Genomic DNA, 13,667 nt, shown 5'->3' on the forward strand with positions numbered 1-13,667 from the left:
TAGTTTGTAGAATATTGCCTATGCTGCTTATCCCTAGCAACAAGCAGCAGTGCACTGGACCAGATTGGCAAGCCTTCACTCCCCATGCACAGCAATGAACTTTGGGCGCCCTTGACCCTGCTGCCAGTTCACCAGATCTTTGGACCACTTTTAGTAGGTACTTATGACCACCACACAAGACTGACATTTCGGAGATGCTCAGAACTTGTCTAGCCATGATAAAGTACAACTGCCAAAAGATAAGTTATTTACTTAAAGGGGTTATCCCATGATTAAAGGGGTTTTATGAGATTCTAACACAGTGCTCTTGGAAATACCTTTTAATGTAAAAAAAAATAAATAAAAAATAAAAATAAAAAAATCGGACATCTAGTTCATGACAACCGCTAGAACCAGCTCTGTACCTCACATGGCTCCAAAGATCTCCCCATTCATTGCTCCAATATTTATGCCAGATTTATTTCAATCTGTCAGCTTAACTGGGATGTGTCCTTTCTTGAGGATGCAATAAGGGTAAAAATTCCTACCTCTCAGTTGGGAGTTCCTGAGAGTAGGTGTCATTGTTTCTGCAAGAAAATACTCGCGGCAAAACTGCAGGTAATCTGCAACGTGTGCGCCCACACAGGATCCTCCAACGTCATGGTGTCAATCAGAAGAGCATGAATCCAGAGCATTCTTTTTGAACGCCCTCTTTTTACAGAGCGTCTCCCTCTAGACACTATAGATTGGTTATAGAATACATTGCAGCACAGTGAATGCCTTCCTGTCAATCTGCAGTGCTTACCCCAGAGCTCTCCTGCTGCTTCCTGAACACACCATTAATAGGTTAAAGGGTTTATGACAAATCAGACAATGGATTCTGTAATATAATATCTATCGCACTAGCTAATAGCATGGAAGGGTCCGCTGACTACTCCGCAGAGCAGCATTGCTCTAAGGCACTTTAAGTTTTTTTCCTCTGGCTGTACATCATGACTGTGGGCAGAGGGTCGGGATGCAGCTAGGCACACTTGGGCATTGAACAGGACAGCAATAATATAAAAGGTACTATGGTTTAAGCAAGAAAACATTTGGCCCAATGTACCGTATTCAAAGATTTCCTGTGTCAAGCTGCTTTGAAATGCTATTCAATAGGCCTGAGTAAGGAAACCCCATGGGACTTTACCTCCAGAGTACTCTGCACTGTTTATGTGCTCTCATAATGGACAAAGGCTGCGCAAGGACAAAGCGGTGCATAAAAGCAATAACAACACTCTAGTATAGAAAACATACAGACAGTATTGCTTTACCTTGCATATCCTAATCACATCTCTGTACAATAACAGTGTTCGATCACACAGATACCTAGATTTCATTTTAGAGGCATGTTATGACATAAATCCTGCACAAGTCACAAATACAGCTCTTAAAATATACCTGCAAGTTAGGTGCATGCAGCATGTCCTAGACCAGCAGAACAGGGTCACATTTATCAGGGGAGAGCGAGCATACTACATCCTTTCCACTATACCACATGGTCCACAGAAAGAGCTGGCTTACCTGACTACTAGGTTAAACTGGCAGTTTTCAATTCCAATGGCCAGCATATTTATGGGGAAGAAGGGATTTAGTAGGTTGGATTTTTTTCCAGTTTTCTCCTGTTATGGTGGTATATAGAGCTGTCAATCTTGCCAGCGGCCCACAATCTGCAGATGGGCATTTCCCTTGTCATTTTCCGCATGGCGAGGGTGCTACAGACCAGACAAGCAATGCTTGCTCCTGTACTCCTGCCACTTTCACAGTGACGTTCCTTGAGGGAACCAGAGGAAATGTTGTTTTTCACGGACCCATATACTATTATGTGCATTTGGCATCCGTAATCCCAGACAAAATAGGGCATCCCTCTGCGGTGTCACCAGAGACTCACAGTCCGTGAAAAAACCATTGATGTGTGAATATACGCATTAAAGTCAATGGATGTGTGAGCAGACATGTGAAAGAGGCCTAAGGGTAGGAAGGTTGCAGTTCCAACAATTCCTCTGCAACACAAAAAGATAAAGGTACTATAAAGTACATGTACAGTTACAGTCCTGGTGGCTGGTACTTAATGCCCAGTTCCATAAGTATACGAATGTGGGAGGAGCTCAGCTTGTGTCATCAGGTCTGCCATCTTTTTTATTCCTATTAAGACCTGCCCTGTCGAGAAGAATTCACCACAGTGGCAACTGGCAACCTGTGATTGGCGGAGTAGGCATTTCCTGTGTGTTGAGACAGGACTAGGAAGGAGAAACCAGCAGGGACCCAGTTAAGTATGGAATAGGATTGGTGGGGGGATTGGCAAGGCAAGTATGAGAGAGTTTTCCTGCTGCATAATAAAATGTCAATATGTCATATGAAAAAACACTTGTCTCAAAATAGCTGAGGGGATTATCCTATAAATTTATAATCTGGAGTTATGCACCCCATTATTATATAACCATATCAAAGCAAATAAACAAATGCTGTTTAGTGTGATTTTCACTCACATTATCTGGAGGACTGGTATCTTCCCTTTCCGTGGGAAGCAGCAGCTAGCACCTCCATCACCCAGGAGTGCACTGCAGTCAGCTCTTGTTAACCCTTTCTTCCTTGCATTGAAAATAGTCCCTAGCATTATAGTATATAATGAGTCCCCCCATTTCCTTCTCTGCTGTCTAGCTAGAGACATTGATATATTTCTATGATTAAAAGACATAGGGATGAATGGATGAAAGGTATCTGGTCCGTTTCACTATGAAACCGCTATGCCGGCCCGAAAAACAGGGAAGCTCCTGAGCCTGTTGGTCCACCACTGAATGCAGTAGAAGATGGACCAGAATTTGAACCACAGGAGAAAACAGCAGGGGGCGTTATCAGAAAGGAAAATATAATGTACATAAGTAAATTTAAAAATACTTTTAATGCGTGTATGCTGTAGTAATACTTCAAAAGAAAGAACCTTTTCATTGCATCGTAATAATTTACACTGAATAAGCCCTTTCAAGGGTTAAACATGTTAATCTTCATTAGCTATGTAAAAGTGATCCTGTTTAATACATAAAGCTTGACAGATGCCTTAAGGCACGAGCCATCTAGTATTTGCAGCCAATAAGGGAACTTACTTGATGTATCATGTTAGAGGATAAGTGATGCGATCAGCACCTGTCACTCCTGAGAGCCTAGGATGTCCAGGAGATAATACTGCCGATAAAAGTCGGCCATTTTCCACCTCGCTCTCAAACGGAGCTTCAGTTCAACACTTTGTTTCCTTTCATCGGATTCTATGCTTCTGCATACTCATTTGCTGACTTTTTCATAAAAACCTGCCATGTTAGTCTAGGTTCACATATGCGTTGCGAACTCTGGTAGTCTGCTCCGAGAGAGGAACAGACTACCGGAGTTCACTGTATCCGCATACTGCCGGATCCCACTGATGGGATCCGAATGGCGATCTGGCTGCTTTCCAGCATAAATGCAGGCTTTCGGGCAGGGGTCAAAAAAAAAAAAAAATACTACATGCAGTATTTTCTTGACTGGCCAAAAACTGACATTTATGCCAGAAAGTGGCCAGATCCCCGTTCAGATCCCATTATAGTCAGTGGGATCCGGCAGTATTTCCCTTACCAGAAAAGACTACAGGAGTTCACAACGACTAAGAAATCACAAAAGCCTGGCTGCAATCTATTGTGTACAGCTTTGTATAAAGATTTGCCATCCAGTGACTCACTAGAATAAAACATTTTTTCCATGTAAATATTTGATAGAAGAAAAACAAGCAAAAAAAAAACAAGAGTCGCATTAATAATAATAATAAAGCTTCCTTCTAAGGCTACTTTCACACTGGCGTTTTGAATTCCGTTTGTGAGATCCGTTCAGGGCTCTCACAAACGGTTCAAAACGGATCAGTTCAGCCCCGATGCATTCTGAATGGATAAGGATCCGCTCAGAATGCATCAATTTGGCTCTCTTCCGCCTCCATTCCGCTCTGGATGCGGACACCAAAACGCAGCGTTTTCGTGTCCGCCTGGTGATGCGGAGCCAATCCGATCCGTCCTGACTTACAATGTAAGTCAATGGGGACGGATCTGTTTTCACTGACACAATATGGTGCAGTTGAAAACGGATCCATCCCCCATTGACTTTTGATGTAAGTCAGGACGGATCCGTTTTGACTTAGACTTTTTTTTAAAAGAATAATGCAAACGGATACAAGCGTTTGCATTATAGGTGCGGATCCGTCTGTGTAAAAGTAGCCTTAGTAAGGGATTGTTCACATCTGGGTTGGAAACTCCGTTCGGGGCCTCCATCGCATATTCAGTCAAAAAGACCAGACAAAGTCCTGCAGGACTTTTTTCTTTGGTAAAAAAAAATAAAAAATCTAGAAAACAGTTTCTGTGGAAGAAATGGATTCTGTTCAGTCTGTTTGTCTCAGTTATGTGGCAAATTCGGCACTTCCGTTATATATTGGTGGAATGAACTAACCCTTAGGCTGAAAATATATTATTTGAGCACAAATTTCAATAGTTAGAAAAAAGAAACACCTGACAGGCTGAGGACATCAGCTAATACAAAGTGTAACATATGCCACAGTACCCTATTCTACAGTCCATGCACATGGCAAAGGAGTGTTCACGCAGCCTGTACAACAGCACTTAGAATCCCAATTGGATCGCCAAATGCGGTCCTCCATAAGCATTGCTTCTTCAGAAATAATTTTTATAAAGACCAGATCTATGTTTCAGATGCAAAAGAAATAAAATCAGACATCATATGGTTCTAACAAAGCTAGAACCAGCCCTGTACCGCACATGGATCCAGAGATCTCCACATCCATGGCTCCAATTCTTCTGCTAGATTATCTTCAGCCTGGCAGCTCAGGGGCATGTCCTTTCTGCTGAAGCTCTCTCCCTGTAACTGACACAGCTTCTAGCAGTAGATATGGCTGATGGCAGTTGAAAATGTAAACGGAGCATGTGCGACCGCCTCAGTGAAGTGGACAAGAAATAAGGAAAAAGAGCAAACAGCAGGTCGCCACCTGCTGTTTGCTCTTATCCACTTCTGCAGATGGGCATTTCCCTTGTCATTTTCCACATGGCGAGGGTGCTACAGACCAGACAAGATTATTAATTTATAGGATAATCTCTTTTTGAGACAAGTGTTTTTTCATATGACATATTGACATTTTATTATGCAGCAGGAAAACTCTCTCATACTTGCCTTGCCAATCCCCCCACCAATCATATTCCATACTTTACTGGGTCCCTGCTGGTTTCTCCTTCCTAGTCCTGTCTCAACACACAGGAAATGCCTACTCCGCCAATCACAGGTTGCCAGTGGCCACTGTGGTGAATTCTTCTCGACAGGGCAGGTCTTAATAGGAATAAAAAAGATGGCAGACCTGATGACACAAGCTGAGCTCCTCCCACATTAACTGACTTATACATTAAGTACCAGCCATCAGGACTGTAACTGGACTATAATCAGAACTATACATTTTATTGAATAACTCAGTGGCTATTCTAAATGTAGAATTACAAATGTATTCAGATTCAGGTGCTGGTTTAAAAAATGTAGAATATTATAGTGGCTCAATCCCTTTAATCGATCTCTGTACAAGCTGATTGGTAGAGTTCTAAGAGATGGCACCCCAACTTTTCGAACATGGATTACTTATCCTACAGATAAGGAACCAGTAGTGCTCCCTCTACAGCGTGTTGATTTACATAGGACTGCTGACCTAGATTGACATTGATCAATATAGTGCTAGAGAGAGAATTTCTTCTGAAATATCCCCTCCACTTGTGATGTCGGCAGGTTGGTACCCGGCACTATAAATGATAATACAAAACGCATTCATATAAACCGATTTTGTCAAAAGAGAAAGCAGCCTGTAAAAACGACCAGCTACCTCTACCAGCCGGATGCACTATTAAAATGATATCCTGAAAATATGAACTGATGGGACAGCCTGAAGTTAAAAAAAAAAACCCATGCAGATAAAGCAATTTGTCCCAAATAACCAGGAGGCAGAATCTTAGCAGTGAAATTACATCTAAGCACTTCAAAGCAGAACGTGCCCATGTCCTACAGCACAGTCTGGCATCAAAAAGCCTTCAATGTATTTAATGTGGGATTACAAACGTCTGGAAATTAATTCCCCCTGATTACTAAAGCACATACACTCCTGCTATATGTTCTTGTCACACAGTGACATCTCTAGCGAGCAGGGGAAGCAATGCTAATAAACCCTTCCTAGTAAAAGAGCAATGACGTTTAGCTTCCTGCCGCTCTCTCGCCACACGTACAGGACATGTAAGGGTACTTTCACACTCGCGTTTGGTGCAGATCCGTCACGGATCAGATAATATAACCGTCTGCATCTGTTCAGAACGGATCAGTTTGTATTATCTTTAACATAGCCAAGACTGATCCGTCCCCATTGACTTACATTGTGTGCCAGGACGGATCCGTTTGGCTCAGTTTCGTCAGACTGACAGCAAAACTCTGCAGGCAGCATTTTGGTGTCCGCCTCCAAAGCGGAATGGAGACTGATCAGAGGCAAACTGATGCATGCTGAGCGGATCCTTTTCCATTCAGAATGCATTAGGGCAAAACTGATCCGCTTTGGACCGCTTGTGAGAGCCCTGAACGGATCTCACAAACGGAAAGCCAAAACACCAGTGTGAAAGTAGCCTAACAAGCAGGAGACCATACTCCTAGTCTGCCGATCCAGCTTTTTTCAGTAGGATTGACTCGCCATGGAAAGTGTTTAGGAGCATCATGATTTCTGCTGGCAATGGAAAGAAGGATTGGACATGCTGGATTTCCCCAAGCCAAATCCTTTGCTGCCCAGAGAAATAAAACGCTGCCAGGTGTGTATAGACCTCACAGAAATAAACATGCCCTCTTAATATCAGCATGTACCAGGGTTGCCAACCATCCAGAAATTTCATAAATAGGGAGCTTGTTTCCAGCGTCCATTAAAAAAAAAAAAAAATAGACTCACTGGCGATTCTTTTGAGGCTGGGGGGATTGAGCAGACATGCTCACATTTCCGAAACAAAACTGCCTCAAAAGAACATAGGGGGAGATTTATCTAAACTGGTGCAAAGAAAAACAGAGTTGCCCATAGCAACCAATCAGATTCCACCTCTTATTTTCCAGGGGAGCTCTGAAAAATGAAAGGTGGAAGCTGATTGGTTGCTTTACACCAGTTTTGATAACTATCCTCCATATGCTTTACTGCTTCCTCAATGGGCTCAGCCTTGAATACAATTATATGTTGTAAATGAAAGCCTCGTGCACACGGCCATGAAAGGAATGGGTCAGTGCGCCATTCGTAAGATGCGGAAGGCACATGGATGAGAAATACACTTGTGTGCTTGAGGGCTTAGCCTATCGTCTAGGGTGGCCACTGTCATAACCCCAAAAAGGTGGACACCACACCACCAATAGGAGGTCATCACACCGGCTATATATGCCTAAGGGCTCATGCACACAACAGTATTTTGCGTTCAGTATACTGGCCGTTTTTTTAGTTCAGTATGCGGTACATATACTGAACCATTCATTTCAATGGTTCAGCAAAAAATACTGAAGTGTCTCCGTGTGCATTCCGTTTCAGTATTTCTGTACCATGAAAAGATAGAACATGTCCTATTCTTGTCCGCAAATCGCAGTGCTTGGCTCCATTCAAGTCAATGGGTCTGCAAAAAAAACAGAACACATACGGAAATGCATCCGTATGTCTTCCGTATCAGTTCCGTTTTTGCTGAACCATGTATTGAAAATGTTATGCCCAGCCCAATTTTTTCTATGCAATTACTGTATATGGCATATGGAAAAACGGAAAGGAAAAAAATAACGGAACAGCGGATCCGTAAAAAACGGACCGCAAAACACTGAAAAAGCCATAGTCATGTGCATGAGCCCTTACAGAAAATGGATGATTGAGGTTGTATGAAAATATTTCTAAGACAGTCAGTAATATTTTATACAACGCCCATCATCCACTTTATGTAATGCTTATTATACAGCACGGACCTCTCCAAGAATTACCAGCATAAAATTCAGGGTGTATTCTAGTACAATTATCTCCACCCAGATGGGATATGAACACTGGAAAGCTAGGTGGACTACAAGTCCCATCATTTCTTCACCACACAAGCTACACAGCAGTGAAGCGGCTCTCACGAGATAAATGACTTAAAAGAATCTTGTCTAAAGAGCTGACAACCAGGTCCAGTCAATAGAGTGGCATCTTGCTCTGTGACTAGCTGAGCGTGATGAGGCAAACTATTACCGCTGGATTAGGGTACTTTCACAGTAACGTTGTTAGAATCGGGCAGGCAGTTCCGTTGCCGGAACTGCCAGATCCGGAAATCCGTATGCAAACAGATATCTCTTTTTTTTTTTTCGGATACGGATCCGTTAGACTTATTCATTGAAATACCGGATCCGTCTTTCCGGTATCAACCGGAATAACAGATCCGGTATTTAATTTTTTCAAAGCTAGAAAGAACTGCGAATGCACAGACCGGAAAACCGGATCCAGTGATGCGTCAATTTCCGGAACACTTGTTACCTGATCCGGCATTAATACATTTCAACAGAAATTAAGGCCGGATACGGCAAGTGCGGTAGTGTTCCGGAATTGTGGCCGGAAAAAATACAGCAGCAAGCTGCAGTATTTTGGCCGGTCAAATACCGTACAAGGGCCAGAACAGAAGACATCCTGATGCATACTGAACAATCCTTTCAGAATGCATTAGGATAAAACGGAAGCGTTTTTTTCCGGTATTGAGACCCTTTACCGGATTTCAATACCGGAAAAGAATAACGCTAGTGTGAAAGTACCCTTAGTGCAGCAGCAAGTGAATAGCTTCTGATAGACTCCAGTCACAGAGGGGGATGTAGGGCCGGGTCTAGTAACTGACTGAGAATGCGTCAGCCTCACTCAGTGCTGTTTCTCCAGCACATGCTCAGTGTAAGGGCCCATGCACAAGCTCGTTTTTTTAGTCCACATCCAATCCGCATTTTTTGCGGGACGGATGCAGTCTCATTCAATTCAAGGGGGCACAAAAGATGTGGACAGCACACCGTGTGCGGTCCACATCCGTATGTCTGTTCGGCAGCACCCACAGAAATATAGAACATGTCCTATTCTTGTCAGCATTACGGACAAGAATAGAATAGGATTGTTCTATTATGACGTTCCATTCCGCAAAATGCAGAACGTGCATAGCCTGTATCCTTGTTTTGCGAATCCGCAAATTGCAGACCGCAAAAATGGCTACGGCTGTGTGCATGAGCCCTAATACTGCTGTCTGAGGGCACCACAGAAAAGGAGATATCCCTGCAGGCCTTGCGCAGGACGGAGGACTGGTTGCCAGGAAGCCAGACATTTGGCCAGCCTACTATTGTCCCTTTTTTTTTTTTTTTAATAGAAATAAAAAAAAAATACCTCAACAAGAGTTATGGTTAAAGGGGCACTTCAATCCTAGATATTTATGGAGAGCTCAGCTGTTTCTGTGACTCAACTAGAAGTGAATGGAGAGAGCAGCCAATTCCACCTCAGCATGCAGAATAGGGGTCAGGGGTGCAAGAGGTGGGATCTGCATGTACCAGACAATTATGGCGTCTCCTGTGGATATACTATACTTGTTTAAGAATACCACGTAGTCAGGCGTTCACATGACTGCTTGACACGCCCATGATCACAGGAAATAAGAGAGTGTTGCATGGACATGGTCATGTGACCACAGCCCAGAACGGAAGATTGGAGCAATAAAGGTAAAAAGAAATTACAAAGTTACAGAGCTACCTTCATAAATAATTATTTTACAGGATGTTGACGCAAACCAGAATTAAGTTGCTTTTTTTTTTTTTGTAAAATAAAAATATCATTTCCATTATGAAATCCTTTCAGAACTTGCCTTTTCTACTAAGTTCTCTCTTTATAATTAAGAGATTGCAAACATTTTGCAACACCGGTATATTGTGTTGTACTGCTAATAATGTTATTTGTAGTTTACTTTAAGTATTTAATATTTCTACAGATTATGAAAAGTTGGAGAAAAGCATTATAATGTTAGCAAAAATTTATTTGCACATGGCATAATAGAAATGTGCAAAAATAGTGGGTGTCTCACGCACCACTCGATTATGTTCTTTTGCCCTCCTGGATAAGGGCTTATTTCCATTAGCTTATTCTAAGGAGTAACGCCTGGCCTACTTGGTGGTCTCCACAAGGGGAACCTAAATGGTCACCATCTTTACAGACGTTCCCCAAATCAACTTTATAATATATATCTTAGCAGAGAAAAATGCCTTGTTCCCCAGTTACCATTTTGTCAGAGATATCAGATCTGGAGTCAGACCTGCTGTTTGAAGATGAGGTGGGGCTTGTTCGATTGCTGCTTCCTCTTCAGGATTACCGGTGTGTCTTCTCCCCACAGTGTAATTACGGGTGCTCGTCCTATTCTCTTGAATGGAACAAGCACTTGTAACTACACTGCAACGCCGTTGCAAGCAAGATGACTTACAGGTAATCCCGAAGAGGAAGCAGTGCTCGAACAAGCTCCACCTCCTCTTCAAACAGCTAATCGGTGGAGGTCCAACCACCACCACCCCTGCCGATCAGCCTGATGTTAGGTCATCAACATAAACCCACAGCACAACCATGTACCACTTATCCAATACCCATTTTGCTGCATACGCAAAAGTACACACAGTCTCAAAAGTGGGGAAAATTGGCTTCTACTTCAGTTTTTTTTTTTTGCCTTCCTCTGGATCAACTTGCAGGATGACAGGCCGAACTGGATGGACAATTGTCTTTTTTCGGCCTTATGTACTAGGTTACTAGAAACAATTTGTGACGATCAACAACTCAAAAAAATCCAACAAATCAGAATCAGAGATTTCAACAGTTGATGATTGCAGAACATGACCATTTGTTAGAACAAGGCGACCAGTGGACAACAATTCTTTAAACGTGTTGTTTCAATCAATCAATAGGCCTCCTGGCATCACCTAGGATTCATAGTCTTCACACAGACAGGTCAAACACTAACATTCAAAAGGTTCTGATCTAGACAATAATACCCTAAAATGCAAAATGGAGATTTCAAAATAAATGTAAAAGGGTAAATATATTTTAAGTTTTAGCTTCATGCCACGTTCAGATGTGGCAGGATTACTACACCTAACAAATTCACAGCAACAGTATAATAAATGTGGATGGGATTTTCTGTGGAAAAATATACTAATTCCCAGAATTCCCGCTCATTCTTGAGAGGAAATCTCACAGATTTCACCTTTTCAATGTGTTCTGACCATGAAAGATGAAAGCTAAGGACAAGTGTGACTAGAAGTTTTTTGTGTCCACTCCAGAAGTGGGTTGGAACAGGATGAAACATATAAAGGATGGATCTACTTCTGGCTTTAGCTGAAAATAAGCACCAAAAGCTGTGTGTGATACCACCCTTAAAGAGGTTATCCCACAAACAGCCTGGGGGGGGTTGCCAAAATCCCCCCATTCTTGTACAACCCCTTTAAGGGGTTATCACACAGGATAGGTAATAAGTGTATGATTAGTGGGGGTCCGACAACGGAGACACCCAGCAATGCCAAGAGAGGGGGTCCCTAACGCCTCTGCCTGCATGGAGCAGTAGAGCACATATCAGTCCACCATTCCATCCACTTCTATAGGATTGGCTTAGACAGCGGTCCATCATTCCCAATGGATGCGATTGGTTGCTAAATTTCCCTTCACACCAGTTTTGATAAATCTCCCCCTATCTCTGGTCAAAAACGACAAATGAGGGTACACTTCAACTCTGCCGAGATCTGCATTGGGAGGCTCCGTTCAAAGCTCCGTCTCAGATTCCATCAGAAATACCGTAAGAAATGGCGTTGGCATGTTGCATTATTTTGTCCGGTAAATCGACAGGAACCAGGATGGAACCTGATGAGCCTGTTAGAAGTCAACGAGGTTCTGTAGGCACCATTGGTAGTCTTCATGGAACGGACTAGCAGTGCCGTCAATCACATCGGAATTTATGAGGGCAGATGTGACAGAGCCTTATGTGTACAGTATATATACTATATTATTATGATCTTGGAAAGTAATAGCTACATTTTATGAGGTAAATTGGTCAGCCTAAGCAACACAGCCCGCTCTTGCCTGTTCCGATCCCCTTCCCCCGGTATGTTTTGATCCATGTGACAGGGAGATACAGCGGCGGGGTAAGTATAATCTATAGGAGGTGCCCGGGCATTAGGGGGGTAAGTATAATCTATAGGAGGTGCCCGGGCATTAGGGGGGTCATTATACGGGTTGGATAACCCCTTTAAAGTGGGCTCATGTTGTAGGCGAGTCCAAATTGACAGAAAGCAGGGCCAACACAAGGTACACGTAGGCAGGGACAGCAAGACCACCGTCCAAAAACTGCCCATCACCACACTGAGGACGGTGATATAGTTACAGGTGGGCACCTATATCCACTGGCCAGGGGCATAAGGACCTGATGCTCCTATGTACCAGCCCAGGGGTGTGAGGACCCCTTGGCAGCAGCCCCCTGTAGGGTCTGTGGCTCCTGGAAGCCTACAGACATAGATCTCTCGCCACATGGTCCGCCGCCGTCAGTGACATCACCGCCATACACATCCAGTCAGACCGCCGTCTCCTGTCATAGAGCGCAGCCCAGGTCACTGCAGGAGGTTCTCTCCGGTACCGCAGCGCCTGCTCCCCGCACATATCCGCAGCCAGCGGCATACTGCGGAGCACCGCCAGCACACAGTACACAAAGCACGACTTTACAGGAAGACGCGTGAGCCGCCAGTACACACGAATGTCACCTCTCCCTCCCGCATCCTCAGCCTGACACCTCAAACACGGAATTTACCTGTGCCCACACAAAGCATGGCCAGGGTACTGCAGAGAGGCCAGGCTTCCACCCGCTAACCAGCGCTGTCTGCCCCCCCCCCCCCCCCCCATACAGTGCATACCCTGTCCCTAAATCCCCCCCGCATATACAAAGCCTTACCAAGGACCCCAGCCGTGCCATGCTGGCTGCCAGCCGGGTCTGCCCTCTCCCCCTCTGGCTGGGCTTTCCTGCTTCTGTCCGGCTCTATGTCCGGCATGCTGGGGCCGGGATCAGGATGGCATGGGTCCGGTGGTCCCCGCTGTCATTGGGGCTGTGCGGCGAGAGGAGGGACAAAAGGACACTCAGGCAGCAAGGAGCCTTCAAACACGCTGGATACTTGGCTTCTAGGGCCCGCCCGCCTGCCTCACTTCCTCTTTGTGCTGCTGCTGCTGCTGCTGAGCTGCTGCGTGCTTCCTCTAGCCTGGAATCGGGGTGGCTGCTAGCGGGAGCATCCCATGCTATGGGGTGTGCATTTTCTGACATTTCTATATTTGCTTTATATGGTCAAACAGCATAGGTTGGTGCAGTCATTATATCATGTCATTTTAGTTAGGGGGTGGTGTACAAGGTCAGCTCATAAGCTGTCAGCATGGCCATATATATATATATATATATATATATATATATATATATAGTAATTAGTAGAGAAAATTGTTTAGCTGGCAGTTTATAGCTTGCACCGTCGGTTACCATAGAAATCCCTCTATAAGGCTACTTTCACACTTGTGTTTAACTTTTCCGGTA

At 43.9% G+C, this 13,667-nt stretch overlaps 1 protein-coding gene across 3 annotated transcripts in view; it reads right to left on the reverse strand.

Moving 5' to 3' along the window:
* Positions 1-13,259, reverse strand: part of ANO8 (anoctamin 8) — a 126,342-nt gene extending 113,083 nt beyond the window's left edge. For all 3 annotated transcript variants that reach the window (XM_040417404.1, XM_040417403.1, XM_040417402.1), the window contains exon 1: positions 13,044-13,259. In XM_040417404.1, coding sequence (XP_040273338.1) covers positions 13,044-13,140 — 97 coding nt within the window. In that variant the 5' untranslated portion in view covers positions 13,141-13,259. The remainder of the gene's footprint in view (positions 1-13,043) is intronic.
* Between the last annotated feature and the right edge of the window lie 408 nt (positions 13,260-13,667).

Source organism: Bufo bufo, chromosome 2 (genome assembly GCF_905171765.1).
Source record: "Bufo bufo chromosome 2, aBufBuf1.1, whole genome shotgun sequence".
Taxonomy (NCBI): domain Eukaryota; kingdom Metazoa; phylum Chordata; class Amphibia; order Anura; family Bufonidae; genus Bufo; species Bufo bufo.